The sequence below is a fragment of the Bison bison genome, unplaced genomic scaffold (genome assembly GCF_000754665.1).
Source record: "Bison bison bison isolate TAMUID 2011002044 unplaced genomic scaffold, Bison_UMD1.0 scf7180017864093, whole genome shotgun sequence".
Lineage (NCBI taxonomy): Eukaryota > Metazoa > Chordata > Mammalia > Artiodactyla > Bovidae > Bison > Bison bison.
In genome coordinates, this window is record NW_011494665.1 from 2,488,249 (window position 1) to 2,506,006 (window position 17,758).

Sequence of the window (17,758 nt, forward strand, 5' to 3'; positions counted from 1 at the left end):
GCTCGAGTCCATCTTCCACCGCGGCCACGAGCGCTTCCGCATTGCCAGCGCCTGCCTGGACGAGCTGAGCTGCGAGTTCCTGCTGGCTGGGGCCGGAGGGGCCGGGGCGGGGGCCGCGCCCGGACCGCATCTCCCCCCACGGGGGTCGGTGCCTGGGGATCCCGTCCGCATCCACTGCAACATCACGGTGAGGACCCCCTCGCGTGCGCGTCTCCGGGGTCCTCTTGTCTGGGACTCACCCCGCACAGCTTTTTGCTCTCGAAAGACCTGGGAGGCCGAATCCCCTGTCGGGGTTCGGCTCTTTTTCTTCAGGTTGCACTTGTTTCTGACGCTTGAGATTCTGCCATGGACCCAGAATCTCTACCCTTCCTAGTCAGGGACACCCTGACATATGGCGCCTCGACTACCCCTTTCCATTACCCACCCACATCGCAAGGTTCATAATTTTGGCTCATTCTGGTTACTTCACGACTTTTCTTGACACCTGGGAATGCCCCTCTTCCCCGCCTCCCATCTCAAGGTTCCAGGCCTCTTCATTGACTTCAGCTGGTAGGACCTGGCTTGGAATTGTGTAGATTTCAGTGATTCCCCCCTTCTCAGCAGTACCTTTCATTTAGGACGTTGCCACCTGTGAGATCCCTGCCCAGGTGTCTGTCATGCAGTCCCTCTTCCTCTGAATTTTACCAGTGATAGTTTGCAATTCACTGACCCCTTTGCTTCTTCTCCTTTGGATCGCCTTTTATTCTGGTGTAACCTCTAACTCCTCCTTTTGCCCCAGCTGGTAGCTGCCACTCCCATCCTGTTCCCTGTGGATATCTCCAGTTGCCCTGAGTTGTTACCTTTCCTGGTGATGATGGGGATGTGCAAGGGCACTCTCATTTGTTCTGAGTGCTAACAGTTCCTTTTCTCCCAGCGAGCATCATTCCATCCTAGGTGTGCGGGGCTGGGAAACACCTTACACATCTTCTACCTAGGCTATCTTCAAACATTCTGTGAATAGCGTTGGCATCTGGGAATCTGGGAATACCTGATACTGCATGGTATAGCACTTAAAAGGATTGATCCCACCTGATGTGGTAGTGTTGACCCTGCTGGGAGTACCAGGTCGCGAGCCAGGGGACAGTACTTTATCCAGGCAGGCACACTGCAAGTGGGAGTAGTCTGGAGAAAGACAGACTTGTGAATTGTGTGGCACTTGGGGGCCTGAATTCAAATCACATGGTTCTTGTTTACTATCCTTTTCTTGCATCAAACCAGGTCAAGGTTTGGTGAGGCAAGCCTCAGCTTGGGTTGGATGGTGCCCCACCAAAACTCACGTGTTCCATTTTCCTCTCTCACTTTTTTTCATACTAAAAAGTCAAGATTGAAGGACTAGGTGTGGCTCTGTGAGCCGACAACTTGAGCATCTTTGATAATTTGTTTTCCTCCAGCATTGAGGATTAGAGCAGTGGCAGAGTTTAAGACCTTTTTAGGAGGTTCCCTTGGCCTCCTATGTGGAAACTTCTGGGATTGATTCCTTACCTGAATTATGCTTTCAATTCCTTAAGGGTAGGTTTGCCCCCTTTTGCTTGACTTCCCAGTTGCCAGAGGCCATCTACCGTCTTTGTCCCTGGAAAGAGGTTAGTTTAGAAGATTCTGAGACTCCTGTGACCACTATAAAGAAGACTTGGCCTGAACTGGCCCCCTTGATTTGGGCAGAGGGGGAGTCTGGTCAGGCTGCATTTGGCACCACAGCTCAAGAATGCTGGGAATGTTAGCAGCGTAGGCTTCTTTCTCCCAGCCTGCCATGTGGAGCCCTACAGCCTACGCCTGGACTGAGAGGGTGGCAGGTTCCCAAAGGAGAGGTGGGGAGAAGTGGCCTCTGAGGTGTTCTGTTAGGAGTGGAGTGGGAAGATTCTTCCTGCCACCCTTCTACTTTCAGGGTTTAGAGACATAATCTAGCTTTTAATTTCTCCGTCCCTAGCTAAAATGAAAGTAATCTGTGGTCTCTGGTTTTTTTTTCTGCCAGTGTGATTGTGATGAGGCGATCCTTTCCCCCACTGATTAGGGAGGGTCGGAGGCCTGGGTGTTGGGTGTGGGAGAACTTAAGGCCTGGAGCTTGTTGAGGCAACACAGGAGGTAGGAAACCATCTCATCCTCAGCGCAGTTTGGCTGCGCTGCTTCTCTGATGTTTACTCTTGAAAGAAAAGGACCAGGCTTCTTGGAAAGGGTCATCCCAGGGACTTTTTTCTCCTGGTCTGGGATTTGTTGGGAACCTGCCTGCTGAGCTGGGCTTGTGTGTGTGTGTTGGGGGGAGGGGGCGGATGGTGGAGAGCAAAGGGACTGGAAGTCTCGGGGCATGGAAGGCAGGCAAGATCTAGCTTCCCCCAGAGTCTCCCGTCTTGACTGCCCTCCCTGCTCTTTCCCCCTTAGGAGTCATACCCTGCGGTGCCCCCCATCTGGTCAGTGGAGTCCGATGACCCTAACTTGGCTGCTGTCTTGGAGAGGCTGGTGGACATAAAGAAAGGGAATACTCTGGTGAGGGGGCCAAGGTGTTGAGGAGGGAGTGCATTTCCTCCTGTGAGACCCATGCCATGAAAACATCCTGTGAAACGTGTGTCTGGAAAGTGGGTGGTGCAGTAGCCTGAACATTTGAGGCAGACGTCCTGGGGGAGTTGCTTCCTGAAGCCAGAGGGAGAGCCCTGCACCTGCCCCAGGATTCGTCCCGTAAGCTCTTCCCCACAGCCCTGGGGTCTGTGAGTTCCAGAGAACTAGGTACCAATTCGGGGGCTGAGATCAGAGCTCACCCGTGTACCTGTTGGTATTGGGGTGGGGAAGGAGTGTTTGATGTCACTGTGATCCCCTACCCCAGCTATTGCAGCATCTGAAGAGGATCATCTCCGACCTGTGTAAACTCTATAACCTCCCTCAGCATCCAGATGTGGAGATGCTGGATCAGCCCTTGCCAGCCGAGCAGGTGAGCACCTGAGGGGCTTTGAACCCTGTTACGTAGAGTTACGTCCACAAACAGCACTCAGGAAATACATGTTACTTGAGATCAACCTGCGGAAGTTTCTCTCCAGCACTACTCCAGACATGTACACACATCATGACTCGGCCTCTCCTCCAGATGTTCGGAATCCAGCTAAATGGGGCACCAGTAACTTCACCCCTCTGATCAAACTCTCTCCTGGGCAAGGTCATCCTTCAGGGGGGATTTTTACCGTCAGCAGTAGGTTAACCATTGGGGACTGAGGCCCCTTGTTAAGATCCAAGAATGCAATTCAGTGTAGAGATGATTGAGTAAAGGGGTTCTTGGGGAGATTAAACTGGGATTTGTGAGTTAGGTGGCAGAAACAGCCACTGTGCTGCTCTCGTTTGGCGTGTAGTGGACTGGCAGTGAAGTCGTTCCCTGGACTGTTGCTTCCACGCAGTTCTGACTGGTGGAGAGGCTGGCAGCCTTATGGGCAGGTGCACAGCTTCCAGACCCAGAGGCTCAGGGGGGTAGGTCAGAGGCTGCATTCTAGGAAGCCACCAGGGTCTGACCTCCATCTTTTCCCTCCCCACTGCAGTGTACACAGGAAGACGTGTCTTCAGAAGATGAAGATGAAGAGATGCCTGAGGTAGGCTTCTACCCAAGACGGTACTGGTAGGACTTTCTTTTGGTCAGCAGCATTGAGAGCCTGCTATGTACAGAGCTCCAGTCTAGACTGGGGAGAGAGAAATACCAAAAGAATAAAGACAGCTGTATTGACCTGGGGGAACAGCAGTGTGGTAGAAGAGACGGAGCACCCGTGTCCAACCACCGAAGACAGACAAGTGCAAATCTGTTTACACTAAATAGTCACTATGTTAATCGCGGATGGCTTTGTAGGCAGACCTGAGCTTGCATCTTCTATCTCCCAGCTCTGTTGATTGGGGGATTTTACCTATTCCACTAAGGTACTACTTCTGCGGTTTTCTTATTTATAAAATAGGATGTTGATATTTACTACATAGGGTTGTCTTTAAGATTAAATAAGGTATTGCATGTGAAAGGCTCCATTCCGTACCTAAGTGCTAAATACTTGGTGATATTCTCTAAAAACAACTTGGTTAAGAACTTGAACTTCAGAGCCAGACCAAATTTGATGTGCATCTTAGTTCTGCTAAGAGTTGTAGTGGCGTGTAGTGGACTGGCAGTCAACTACAACTATGACTTTGTGGGCATGACACCCTCACCTGGACCTCGGCGTTCTCATTTGTGGTATGGGGGTAATGATAAAATAATGGCATGGTGGTTATAAGAACGAAATGAGGTAGTGTGTCTACCATCTCAGCAACTAACAGAATAATTAGGAAATTAGTATCACCACATTCTGCCAGAGGAGATCATGATTACTTTGTTTCTCTGCACTGAATTAACCACCTGTGATCTGCAACTTCTGTAACTTTGTTAGGGTCTTAAGCTGCACAAAGGGCCCAGGATACATGAAACATCTCCTGTCAGACTGCAGACAGCGCTCCAAAGTCTGGCTGATAGGGGCTGTTCCCCCATGTACAGTGAACTAGTTCCTCACTTGGAGCAGGGTGAATAGGGGCTGGTTCTGTTCTTGACCTCTGCCCTCTGCATTCTGGACCTCCTTCCTTATTTCCATTTTCACAGTGGGTGCCTCTGCCTGTCTCCTCAGTCCTTGCACTTGGGAAGGCAGGAGGTTTCTCCCTTAGACCTGGAGTCCTGGGAACTCCTGGGTACAGAAGTCACCTGATGAAACATGAGCTTTGAGTCGCAGTGTCAGGCCAAAGTCATTCTAGGAATTAAGGAAGAGTTTGTGCTGCCAAGGGAGAGCTGTAGGGATAGTTGGGGCAGGGTAGATCTAGGCAACAAGAAAGCCGAGTCTCTGCTTGCTTTCCCTCGACCTTTTCGTAGCCCTGCAGCTTGAGAACTGGATAGGAGAGATTTGCCTCGTCTTTTAGATTGTGAAGGGAGTGGGGCTGGGAGCTTTCCAGCAGTGGAAAGGGTAGTGTACTCACTCGGCTCCAGACAGAGTGCAGCTGTCTGTCTTCCTCCAGCTGCAGCTCTAAGTCATATGGGACTGGGGAAGGGAAAGGCCCTTCTCCACAGTGCGTGTTGGTTTCTTTCTTCTACCCCACTCCTACCCCACACATGCCTCTAGGACACAGAAGACCTAGATCACTATGAAATGAAAGAGGAAGAGCCAGCTGAGGGCAAGAAATCTGAAGATGACGGCATCGGAAAAGAAAACTTGGCCATACTAGAGAAAATTAAAAAGAACCAGAGGCAAGATTACTTAAATGTACGTGCCCTCTAGGGAGAAGCTGGGCGGAGGGGTTGGCTGGTGCTGGCTGGGAGGTGGTAGGCCGTCGGGTGTCAGGTGGGAACAGCATCCTCTTCGGGGTGGGTTATCGGTGCGCCTCGTCCTCGCCTAGCCACAGGGCACACTGCCGGCCTGCCCCTGTAGTCCAGCACGTGACCGTGAGACGCCCTGTCCTCCCTGCTTCCTGTGTAGGGTGCGGTGTCTGGCTCGGTGCAGGCTACTGACCGGCTGATGAAGGAGCTCAGGGATATATACCGATCACAGAGTTTCAAAGGTGGTAAGTTTGCCTCATAGTGGGGTCTGAACACAAGCTTTTCAGAAAGAAGGACACGGTGGCGGCAGCAGATACGTGGATGCTGACCAAGTTTTTAGGCCAAGGACGGAACACCCCTCATAGTGGCTTAAATGGGATGCGTGTCTATGTGGGATGAACCTGGAGCCTTTGACCTTTTTTTCTTCTCAGTCTGGGAGAGGGATCTGCATCAGGTCCTGCTTACCACTGGGACCATCATCTGATGACATCCTTCTTCTTCTCTCCTTCAGGAAACTACGCAGTCGAACTCGTGAATGACAGTCTGTATGATTGGAATGTCAAACTCCTCAAGTAAGTGGTGGCTGTGGGGCTGGAAAGGAAGTTGAGTAGTGAGTGCAGTTACCGTGGTGGGAGTCTCCAGGGCCAGCCATCCCGGGAGCGGGTGTGGGCAGTGGCTTGGCCCTCTGCTGCTTGCCCCAGGGGGCAGTGGGAGCCTCAAGGCTCCTGACTTAGACCCAGAGCTGAGCCTAAACTGGTTGCTTCCTAGAGTTGACCAGGACAGCGCTTTGCACAACGATCTCCAGATCCTCAAAGAGAAAGAAGGAGCCGACTTCATCCTACTTAACTTTTCTTTTAAAGTAAGTCCTTCCTTTCCAGTCCTTCCCGGGCCTAGGCACCCTTTCCACCTTCCAGTCCTGCAGAGGCCCCTGACCTCCCCTCCCTGATGGCTGCCTCCATCTCTCCCTCAGGATAACTTTCCCTTTGACCCGCCGTTTGTCAGGGTTGTGTCTCCAGTCCTCTCTGGAGGGTGAGTGGCTCAGCAAGGGCAGAGGGTGAAGAAGGGCTGGGGAGCTTCTGCCAGGCACAGCTAACTAACCTTTCTTCTGCAGGTATGTTCTGGGCGGAGGTGCCATCTGCATGGAACTTCTCACCAAGCAGGTGAGCCTGTCTCTCATTTTTTTGCCTGGCTGGCCTGGGCAGGGCTAGGCTGACCTTTACCCCTCACCCCTCCACCAAGGGTTGGGTGATGGGCATAAATGGCCCTTTCATTCTGCCTGGCAGGGCCTGCACCCACTGACCTGGGCAAATGGGTGATGGCTGTTCTGAGAGTGCAGGGCAGGGGCCCTTCCATGGCTGCAGCTGCTCTCTGGAGAACAAGCATCGGGTTTCTCTGGAAAGTCTGCTGACTCGTTTTCCCTGCCCACATTGTTACTTAGGGCTGGAGCAGTGCCTACTCGATAGAGTCAGTGATCATGCAGATCAGTGCCACACTGGTGAAGGGAAAAGCACGAGTGCAGTTTGGAGCCAACAAAGTAAGGAGCCCAGACCCTGGCCTGGTGGGGCTGGCGGGGGCTGTGTACACTTCAGGCCACGAGGAGGCCACAGTGGGGCTGAGCTGCAGCGTCAGCCAGTGGGCCTAGTGTCCCGCGGTGGGGGCACAGCAGGGCCTTGGCCTCAGGGCAGCCTAAGACTCTGGGGAGGGTGCAGGTCTGGAAAGGGAAAGCTGGGAGATTGTACCCTGTGGGACCTCTCAGGTGGAGGGTACTCAGTCTGTGAGTAGAGCGCAGCGCTGGGAGCTGGGTCTCTGGGTGGCAGCGAGGCCACAGCCGGCCTTGTCTGGTGGCCTGATGTGGTGGCTTCCTCTCCCCAGTCTCAATACAGCCTGACAAGAGCACAGCAGTCCTACAAGTCCTTGGTGCAGATCCACGAAAAAAATGGTGAGGCTGGAGCCACAACTTGAGATTCGGACCTTTGCCAAGCCCAAGGTTTCCATCCGGCTAAACAGCAAGAACGCCTTTCAGTTTCTGAGCCTTTTCCACCTGTTAGCGCAGCACCTGTCCCTGTTGCCCAGGGAATTCAGTGAGGTGTGGAGGGTAGCGTGCGCCACTCTCCTCCAGTTAAGCCAGTGGCGGTCAGAGCACAGGTAGACTGGGCACCGCCCCACCTGCCCACTGCCCACTGGGGTCATCTCAGGGTCGGTGCATCATTCTCCCTTTCCTTACAATTTTCAAGTAGGCAGTTCCTCGCCTGCCCATATAGCTTCTCTCCCTGCACCAGGAAGCCCTTTTCAGGATCTTTTCACCTTTGACCCTGGAGACGTCTTCAGTGATTAGGGCTAGGAGGGTGGGCAGAACAGCCTCCACCTGACCGTTTTCTTCCATTGCTTTGCAGGCTGGTACACACCCCCGAAGGAAGATGGCTAACCCAGGAGTGCCATCCCCTTCCTCCTTCCCCAGGCACCACTGGACCAATTACCTTTGAATGCTGTATTTGGATCTCACGCTGCCTCTGTGGTTCCCTCCCTCATTTTTCCTGGACGTGATAGCTCTGCCTATTGCAGGACAATGATGGCTATTCTAAACGCTAAGGAAAAAAAAAACAAACACACACACACAGAACTGTTTCAAGTACTCAAGACTGACTTACAGACCAACCAACCACCTGGCTGGAACCCTTGCTAGCAGGCATTCTTATAAAAGAAACTTTCGAGCCTCCTTATATTGCTGGAAACTCAGCTGTGCTCCAGACTAGAGCCTCCTTACCTATGCTATGGATTTTTAATTTATTTTCTCTTATTTCATGTACACTGCTTTTTTTGGTTACAGTGTATGATGGATGTGTATGAAAAAGTATCTTTGGGAAAACAATTACAGTTTGTTAATTTGAAGACGCTGGTTTTGACTCATCTTTATTTTCCTAGCTTACCCTTCCCCCGTCCCCTGAATTCCTTGAGCAGTGGGGGGAGGGGTACCAGGTTCACTGTGGCTTTGGGAGCCATGAGGGGCTGCACTTCACTGCTGAAGCCAGAGAAAGGTGGAGGTGAAGCACATGCCTGCCACAGCTTGAAGGGCTCTGGAGTGACCAGTCTTGCACCCCTGGGAAGGCAGAGCTCGGCCTGCTAAACCACAGGCTGAAATGATGACCCTTATTCTTTAAAGCCTTCTAGTCACAGACGTTTTCAAATTTCTAAGAAAAATAACGAGGAGGCCTAAGAGGCTGCTTCACAGAACTACTTTTAAATGAACTGAATAGGGCTGGGGCCACAGTCTCAAGCATGCACGTGGTCCTTCTGATCTCAGCAACAGGCTGTGTAGCTACCATTTGTGCTCACTGGTTCCCCTTCCCAGGAAGTGGCACTGAAGGGCAGTGGTTGGAAGCTCTGTTGCTGCTGCTCTTGTGTGTTGCTTCATTTATGCTTAACAGAGAAGCCAGGCAGAGCTCCGAAGTAAGTTGTTCGGCTTGGAGACTGATTTCTTTTAAGGCACTTTCATAACGTGGGTCCTACTGGAGAGGATTAGCTTTTAGGGGTTTGGTCTGCCTACCTACGGGCCCTGCTCAGGCTCAGAACCGCTGTGGAGGCAGGTCCATGAGCTGACCTGTTGGTGCTGGGTCTGTCCCTGCTGTGTCAGTACAGCTGTGCCGCCTGCCCCTCCTGGTCTGTGAGCTTGCTTGGGGGCAGAGACAGCCTCCTGGAACCTGCCTGCGGACCAGATGGTGACAGACGCCAGAGGCCAGGGGTGGCCAAGTGAGGGTGTGTCTTAGCTCAGACTCGGCACAGCCACCTGAAACCTCTAGGCTGCCAGTGTTCTGTATGCTTTGACACAGCTATTCTAACTTTGGTCACTCCCTGCCACCCCCAATTAAGGGATTTTCATGTCTTGCTGCTTCAGGTGGACGCAGAGTTCACCGGAACCACTCAACGCTGCTCTAACCCTACCACACCCACCTGGTACAGGGTGCTCATTATGCTGAGGTGGAGGTAAAGAGGGCAGGCACCCACAGGAAAACTCATTTCATTGAGCTGAGATCTAGTTCTCAAGGCCTCTGCCTTTTCTCTGAACTTAGCACCAGCCCTGGCTGGAACGTACTATAGGCTGTGTTTTTAGTTATGTGTGCTGTGAGCTGTCCTCTGTACGATGTATTTTGTAATGTATTTTTCTCATCTACCAAAGGATGGAACAAATAAAATTATTTAAATAGTTTGGCTCTAATCAAATTATTATTTAAAGAAAGAATGGGGGGTCACATTCGCCTGATGTAAAGGGAAGCGCCAGCTCCTGTGCGCTATAGCTATATAAACAGCAACTCTCCAAGAAGATCTTCCACTTTTCTCATCAAACTTAGCAGTCCTTTCTATGACCTTATGTTAGGCTCCTAGTGAAGTTACATGGTTAAGGAAAAAAAAAAAGGCCGCATCATCCGGAACCAGTGTTCTGTCTACCAAGAAGGCGAAGAGAAAAGAAACTTATCTTACGCAAGTGTACATCTATGTCCTACACAAGGTTTGAATAGCTGGCACATGGCAGCTCCCAGTCTGTGGCTTCAGTTTTAGAGGGCAGGGTTGGGGGGTTGGTGGTTAGATAGGAATCAGTCACCCCAAATGTGAAGCATGCCAATTTATTCACCAAACCAACAGATCAATGTTTAGATCTCCCTACCTGATTCTATGATGGAATGCCAGGAAAATTAAGCAGTGGGCCCCTTCATTCTCCAGAATCTGTCAGGGCAACTTATATCATGCTCTGGGGTTACAAAAAAAAAGGAAAAAATACACTGGCTACATCAGACCTCCAACCTCATGGAAGCTTCCCTGTTTGGTTCAAATGTTCGCAGTGAAGACACACGACACATTGAGAAGTGAGCTGGGGAAGGCAAAGGGGTATCCAATCAGTCCTGGGCACCCCCAAGGCCTCAAGAGTGAAAGGGCAGGGTAGGTAGAATCTAGACAGGAGAGGGAACATGCTGATCGGAGCCACGTCACTCAAACTCCTCGAACTTCAGGATGTGTGACTGGAAGAGAAAGAGAAAATCTGAGTGGGAAGGAAGGACTGCCCCCCCAGGCAGTCCACCCAACCCCTGGACAACTTCAGGTTGCTTCCTCTACAGGAATAACAGATAAATATGCAGCATCCAGGCTGAGGCCAGGGGGTGGCTGCAGCTGAGACCCTGGGGTGGGAGGGAAGGAACAGTAGACACAGGGCCGTTACCTCCAAGTTCAAAGCACCAGTGATTTTCCCTTTGAGGATGCGATGGATAACCTGATTTGAACTCAAAATACCTGCAAAACAAAATTCAAGAACAAAACCTTGGTATTTCTTGGTCCGGCAGGAGGAGCAAGGGAGGGAAGTGAGAGGCTGGGGCTGCAGGAAAGGGTTCTGGCTGCAGACCAACTCATGCGGACAAGTCTCTGCTAGTCAGAGCTCACTCCCAGCTGCCAGGATAACGTGAGATAATCAGCACTGAAGAGGGAGAAGAGGGGGAGGGCAAAGTGAGAGCACATAAAAGGAAGCATTATACTTGTTAAAATGATTACGGGTATCTGAGATTGCACATTTCCTAATGGAAATTCTGGGGACAGAAAACGGTTCACTCAACTCGGCTCTGAGTTTTGGCTGGAGAGATGTAAGTTAAAAGACAGAGAGCCTTTATACCATGACGAGCGAGCATTCCTACCTGCTGGGACAAGGCAGGGCAGGGCGCTGGTCAGACATTCGCCTTTATCCAGTCTGCCCTTACTCAGCTCATGCCATTCCCACCCCCCCACACTCTGGGGCTGTTTGTATGCATGCAACTGGCTCATATCAAGGGGTAGACCTCAGTTCTACCCTCACCCAGGCCGTTTTCTTACTATGAAACATGAAGAAGTCCCTTTCATTTTTCTGAGCCTTACTTTCCCCATCCATAAAATTGTACACCTGCCCACCTGGCCTCAGGACCACAGTCCACATGAGAGCTGAGCAGCCCCCCATCTGGGCTGCACACTCTGGCCCCTCTGACAGGCTTGGAGCTGCTCTTAGAGGGCAGGGGGCTCCTTACTCTTGGCTACCCTCCAACACCAGAGCAGTCAGGTTCAGCCTACAAGAAGCTCCCCAGCCCTGTCTGCTGTGTGAGTCCCCAAGCTGAGCCTCTTCATGCAATGACCCAAGGCGACCTCTGGGTGGTGCCCCCTCACCGCTGGGCACAAGCCCATACGCCTAGCAGGGAGGCTTGGCGCTGCACTTGCTGCACTTTTCCATCTTAGTTTGTGTGTGTGTGTTTCTTCACATCCACTTCTCCTCAGGCCCTTAAAGCATTCTTTCACCCTTTCACATCTCACTTAAACCCCAGTCTTGAGAAGAGCCAGAGCAAAGAAGTGGCCTCTCCATTTCAAGGTTGCAGAACTGAGGCCCCACAGGTGTCCAGATCTAAAGTAACAACCCCTCACATCATGTACAAAAATAAACTCGAAATGGTTTAAAGACTTAAGTATAGACATTACACCATAAAACTCCTAGAAGAGAACACAAAACATTCTCTAACAAAAATCATAGCAATATTTTCTTAGATCAGTCTCGCAAGGCAAGAGAAATAAAAGCAAAAATAAACCAATGGAACCTAATCAAATTTAAAAGCTTTTCCACAGCAAAAGAAACCATAAAACAAAAAGACAACAGACAGACTTGGAGAAAATACTGGCAAATGATGCAACCAACAAGGGGTTAATTTCAAAAATATACAAACAGTTCATACAGTTCAACATCAAAAAAACAAACAACCCAATAAAAAATGGGCATTAGGGGCTTCCCTGATGGCTCAGTGGTAAAGAATCTGCCTGCCAATGCAGGAGACACGGTTTCCATCCCTGGTCCAGGAAGATCCCACCCACTGCAGAGCAACTCAGCTCATGCATAACTACTGAGCCGGTGCTCTAGAGCCCGGGAACCGCAGCTACTGAGCCCACGTGCTCAACTGCTGACCACCATGTGCCCTCGAGCCTGCGCTCCACAACGAGAGAAGCCACCACAGTGAGAAGCGGGCGCACAGAGAGGGCAGCCCCCACTTGCCGCACGAGAGAAAAGCTTGCGCAGCAACGAAGACTCAGCACAGCCAAAATAACCGAATAAATAAAATTATTTTTTAAATGGGCATTAGACCTGAATAGACACAGAGGTGGCCAATAGGTACATGAAAAGATGCTCAACATAGCTAATTACTAGAGAAATGCAAATCAAAACCACAATGAGCTATCACCTCACACCAGTCAGAATGGCCATCTTCACCAAGTTCACAAATAATGCTGGAGAGGGTGTGGAGAAAAAGTAACCCTCCTGTACTGTTGGTGGGAATATAAATTGGTGCAGCCACTATGGAGAACAGTATTTATTGTTGTCGTTTAGTTGTTAGATCCTGTCCGACTCTTTTGGAACCCCTGGACTGTAGCCTGCCAGACTCCTCTGTCCATGGGATTTTCCCAGGCAAGAACACTAGAGTAGGTTGCCATTTTCTTCTTCAGGGGATCTTCCCCACCCAGAGATCGAACTTGTGTCTGCTGCCTTGGCAGACAGATTCTTCACCACAGAGTCACCTGGGAAGCCCTGGAGAACAGTATGGAGGTTCCTTAAAAAACTAAAAATAGAGTTACCATATGATGCAGCAATCCTACTCCTGGGCATATATCCAGAAAAAACAAAAACTCCCAACTCAAAACAATACATGCGCCCCAGAGACTTCCCTGGGGGTTCAGGGGCTAAGACATCACACTCCCAATGCCGGGGGCCCAGGTTTGATCCTCGGTCAGGGAACTAGATCCTTCCTGCATGCTGCTACTAAGAGTTCACTGCTGCATCTGAAAAGATCCCGCAAGCCACAATTGAGACCCAACACAGCCAAATAAATAAAAGATACATGCACCCTGAAGTTCACAGCAGCAGGATTTATAATAGCCAAGGCATGACAGCAACCTACGTGTCCATCAGCAGAGGAGTGGACAAAGAAACCACAGAAAAAGAACAAAACAACGCCATCTGCAGCAACAGGGATGGATCTAGGGATTATCATATTAAGGGAAGTCAGATAGAGAAAGCCAAATATTATGTGATATCACTTATAATTGGAGTCTAAAAAATAAAACAAATGAAAATATTTACAAAACAGAAACAGATTTAGAGACACAGAAAACAAAATTATGGTTACCGATGGGGTGGGGAAAGGATGAATTAGGAGTATGGAATTAATAGAGCACCAAATGCGAAGAGCTGACTCACTGGAAAAGACCCTGATGCTGGGAAAGATTGAGGGCAGGAGGAGAAGGGGAGGACAGAGGATGAGATGGTTGGATGGCAGCACCGACTCGATGGACATGGGTTTGGGTGGACTCTGGGAGTTGGTGATGGACAGGGAGGCTGGCGTGCTGCGGTTCATGGGGTCGCAGAGTCGGACACGACTGAGTGACTAAACTGAACCATTATATGTAAAACAGGTAAACAAGAAGGATTTAAAATATAGCACAAGGAATTATGGGGGTTCCCAGGAGGCTCAGTGGGTAAAGAACCTGCCTGCAATGCGGGAGACACAGGCAGGTACAGACTTCACCCTGGGGTCAGGGAGATCCCTTGGAGGAGGGCATGGCAACCCACTCTGGTATTCTTGCCTGGAGAATCTCACGGACAGAGGAGCCTGGCAGGCTACAGTCCACAGGGTCTCAAAGAGTCAGACACTACTGAAATGACTGAGCACGCACACACAGGGAACTACAGTGAATATCCTGTAATAACCTCTTATGGAAAAGAAACTTAAAGATATATATAAATACACACACACACATAAAACTGAATACACAGAAGAACTGTACAAAAAAGATCTTGATGACCCAGATAACCTCAATGGTGTGGTCACTCACCTAGAGCCAGACATCCTGGAATGTGAAGTCAAGTGGGCTTTAGGTAGCCTTACTGCCAATTAAGTTAGTAGAAGTGATGGAATTCCAGCTGAGATATTTAAAATACAAAAAGATGATGGTGTTAAAGTGCTGCACTCCATATGTCAGCAAATTTGGAAAACCCAGCAGTGGCCACAAGACTGGAAAAAGTCAGTTTTCATCCCAGTTCCAAAGAAGGGCAGCACTGAAGACTGTTCAAACTCCTGGACAATTGCGTTCACTTCCCATGCTAGTAAAGTTATGCTCAAAATCCTTCAAAGCTTCAGCAGTACTTAAATCGAGAAATTTCAGATATACAAGCTTGGTTTAGAAAAAGCAGAGGAACCAGAGAACAAACTGCCAACATTCGTTGGATCAAAGAAAGCAAGGGAATTTTGGAAAAGCATCTACTTCAGTTTCATTGACTACACAAAAGCCTTTGACTGTGTGAATCGTAACAAATTTCAAAATTCTTAGAGAGACGGGAATACCAGACCATCTTACCTGTCTCATGAGAAACCTGTATGCAGGTTAAGAAGCAACAGTTAGAATCCTGTATGGAACAACTGACTGGTTCAAAATTGGGAAAGGAGTATGACAAGGCTGTATATTGTCACCCCGTTTATTTAACTTATATGCAGAGTACATCATGTGAAACACTGGGCTGGATGAGTTACAAGCTGGAATCAGATTGCTGGGAGAAATATCAACAACCTCAGATTTGCAGATGATACCACTCTAATGACAGAAAGCAAAGAGGAACTAAAGAGCCTCTTGATAAGGGTGAAAGAGGAGAGTGAAAACACTGGCTTAAAACTCAACATTAAAAAAACTAAGATCATGGCATCTGGTTCCATTCAGTTCAGTTCAGTTCAGTCGCTCAGTCGTGTCTGACTCTTTGCAACCCCATGAATCGCAGCACGCCAGGCCTCCCTGTCCATCTCCCAGATCTCCCAGAGTTCACTCACACTCACGTCCATCAAGTTGGCGATGCCATCCAGACATCTCATCCTCTGTCGTCCCCTTCTCCTTCTGCCCCCAATCCCTCCCAGCATCAGAGTCTTTCCCAATGAGTCAACTCTTCGCATGAGGTGGCCAAAGTATTGGAGTTTCAGCTTCGGCATCATTCCTTCCAAAGAACACCCAGGGCTGATCTCGTTTAGAATGGACTGGTTGGATCTCCTTGCAGTCCAAGGGACTCTCAAGAGTCTTCTGGTCCCATTACTTCATGGCAAATAAAAGTGGAAGAAGTGGAAGTAGTGACAGATTTTCTCGTCGTCTTGGGCTCCAAAATCACTGCAGATGGTGACTGCAGCCATGAAATTAAAGTTGTTTGCTCCCTGGAAGGAAGGCTAAATAACATATTAAAGGACAAACCTAGATAGCATATTAAAAAGCAAAGACATCACTTTGCCAACAAAGATCCGTAGTCAAAGCTATGGTCTTTCCACTATGGATGTGAGAGTTGGGCTATAAAGAAAGGTGAATACTGAAGAACTGATGCTTTTGAACTGTGGTCTAGAGAAGACTCTTGCAAGTCCCCTGGACAGCAAGGAGATCAAACCAGTCAGTCCTAAGTGAAGTCAACCTGAATACTCATTGGAAGGACTGATGCTGAAGCTGGAAGCTCCGATACTTTGGCCACCTGAGTTGGTCAATAGGCAACTCATTGGAAAAGACTCTGATGCTGGGAAAGACTGAAGGCAAAAGGAGAAGAGGGTGACAGAGGATGAGACAGTCGGATGTGGCATCACTGACTCAATGGACATGAACTGGGGTGAACTCTGGGAGCTGGCGTGGGACAGGGAGACCTGGCGTGCCACAGTCCATGGGGGTCACAAACAGTCAAGCAGGACAACTGAACAGCAGCAGCAAATAACTGAATCCCTTTGCTGTAGACCTGAAACACAATATTGTAAATCAATTATACTTCAGTTAAAAAACATAAAATGATAAACATCACATCAGGGAACAGCCTTGTGTCCACTGCTCTAACCCCTATCATTGGTCTTCAAACACCACTTTTCTTCTACAAAGAATCCCTCTCTGAAGAAATCTTAAGCGAAACTCAATGTACGTGAAATAGATGGCAGCTGAGCAGTTCTGGCAGAAGCAAGAGTGGGAGGCCTGCCCTCCCCTCACCCCACCCAGAGAACCCAGTCTTCAGGCAGCACCTGAGGTCCCCTCCCAGATCTTGTTGTTCGGAGAGACCAGGTATGAAAACCAAATTCTCCAGAACGCTCGGCAAGGGGCAGATGCTGAAAACTAGGGTGAGACCAGAACAACAGAGCCTAAAGGGAAGGCATCCCAGGGGCCTTGGCTGCCCCTACGCAGAAGCCATTCCCGCTCAGGTGCCCGGAGGAATGCACAGCATCTACCGTCCCCTGGGTCCTCTGGAGGAGGGTGGAGGGCGCCTTACCTTTCTCCAGCATGAAGGGCTGAGTCAGCGGGGGGATGGTCCAGAAGTCATCACTGTCCAGGGTGCGCAGGGACTGCACAGGGATGGTGGCCGATCGGCCAAAATCCACGAACATGACCACCACCCAGGAGTCCACGCGGTCCAGCACCCAGCACCTGGCCAGAGGGAGGGAGAAGAGGTTTGTCCCACCTGGTGCCACACAGAGCAGTCTTCATGGAGAGGGCTGGAAGCTCTGGGCTAGGAAGAGAAAGAGCTTCCTATGCTGTTCCCTGCCTTGGGTGGAGAGGTGATCACAGGAATGATCTTGAGAGAAGCAGCAGCAAAGACATGGGAGTCCGCAGGATGGAGAGGCAAGCCTCCAGCCCTGCCCGGCACACACCTGTTCCAGGCCGGGCCGTAATCGCCCAGGTGGTATTCGGCCAGACCGCGCGTCCCGCGCCGCACCGCTGAGTCCTGCAGGTAGGGCTGCCGCTCCTCCGCCTCGGCCAGGGCGCTGAACAGGGCCTGCATGTTCTGGTGCAGTGTCTGTGGACGGTACAAACGCCGCGGGCCTCGCTGCCTGTCCGTATCACACGTCTGTCTTGGCAGGTATCACCTGTTACATCAGCACCACTGATCCACCCCAAGGGAACCCAAGGTACGAGGTGGGAGAGAGAGTGAGGCCGAACCAGGGATCAAAGTACGGCCCCTGTGGATCCTCACCCCAGGGGTGCCGCACGAGGAGGGATCCAAGCCCCAGAGGACCACCAATAAGCCCGTACCTCAGTGATGTGCATGGCCCAGAAGAAGGGGGTCTGAGGGACAGTACTGGTCACCAACAGCCCCACCTCCCCGCTGATGCTGGGGATGGTGGCCAGCCAGCCCAGGTCTCGGAAACATTCCCTTAGGAGCAGCACCAAGAAGGACCCTCTGTGCGAAGGGCAGGGAACAGAGGGAAGGGGGTGAACACAGAACAATCTGACCGCCTGTCCTGGGGATGCTGGGCAGGAGAGTCACCTTGACAAGAGGGCTGTGGCCCTCCCCAGGGTGGGGACAAGACAAGTGCCTCGGACACTCTGATCTGAGGGCATCCAGGGTGGGGAGAGTCCCAGGCCATCACCATACAGAAAAGG

General features: G+C 50.5%; 2 protein-coding genes across 4 annotated transcripts in view; one reads left to right on the plus strand and one right to left on the minus strand.

Annotated features, from left to right (window-relative positions):
- The window catches only part of UBE2Q1 (ubiquitin-conjugating enzyme E2Q family member 1), a 20,455-nt gene extending 10,922 nt beyond the window's left edge, over positions 1 to 9,533 (plus strand). Inside the window, exons 3-15 of the mRNA XM_010838438.1 lie at positions 2 to 187; positions 2,413 to 2,517; positions 2,852 to 2,956; positions 3,552 to 3,602; positions 5,136 to 5,276; positions 5,490 to 5,574; positions 5,841 to 5,901; positions 6,098 to 6,188; positions 6,300 to 6,358; positions 6,441 to 6,489; positions 6,768 to 6,863; positions 7,202 to 7,268; positions 7,723 to 9,533. Coding sequence (XP_010836740.1) covers positions 2 to 187; positions 2,413 to 2,517; positions 2,852 to 2,956; positions 3,552 to 3,602; positions 5,136 to 5,276; positions 5,490 to 5,574; positions 5,841 to 5,901; positions 6,098 to 6,188; positions 6,300 to 6,358; positions 6,441 to 6,489; positions 6,768 to 6,863; positions 7,202 to 7,268; positions 7,723 to 7,754 — 1,128 coding nt within the window. The 3' untranslated portion in view covers positions 7,755 to 9,533. The remainder of the gene's footprint in view (position 1; positions 188 to 2,412; positions 2,518 to 2,851; positions 2,957 to 3,551; positions 3,603 to 5,135; positions 5,277 to 5,489; positions 5,575 to 5,840; positions 5,902 to 6,097; positions 6,189 to 6,299; positions 6,359 to 6,440; positions 6,490 to 6,767; positions 6,864 to 7,201; positions 7,269 to 7,722) is intronic.
- Positions 9,534 to 9,939: 406 nt separating this feature from the next.
- TDRD10 (tudor domain containing 10) overlaps positions 9,940 to 17,758 on the minus strand; it is a 53,323-nt gene continuing 45,504 nt past the window's right edge. For 2 of the 3 annotated variants that reach the window (XM_010838346.1, XM_010838345.1), the window contains 5 exons: positions 17,408 to 17,555; positions 17,026 to 17,171; positions 16,647 to 16,801; positions 10,539 to 10,609; positions 9,940 to 10,341 (listed from right to left, as the gene is read on the minus strand). In XM_010838346.1, coding sequence (XP_010836648.1) covers positions 10,309 to 10,341; positions 10,539 to 10,609; positions 16,647 to 16,801; positions 17,026 to 17,171; positions 17,408 to 17,555 — 553 coding nt within the window. In that variant the 3' untranslated portion in view covers positions 9,940 to 10,308. Of the gene's footprint in view, positions 10,342 to 10,538; positions 10,610 to 14,209; positions 14,298 to 16,646; positions 16,802 to 17,025; positions 17,172 to 17,407; positions 17,556 to 17,758 lie in introns of those variants that run through there. The other variant, XR_825128.1, reaches the window with a different exon arrangement.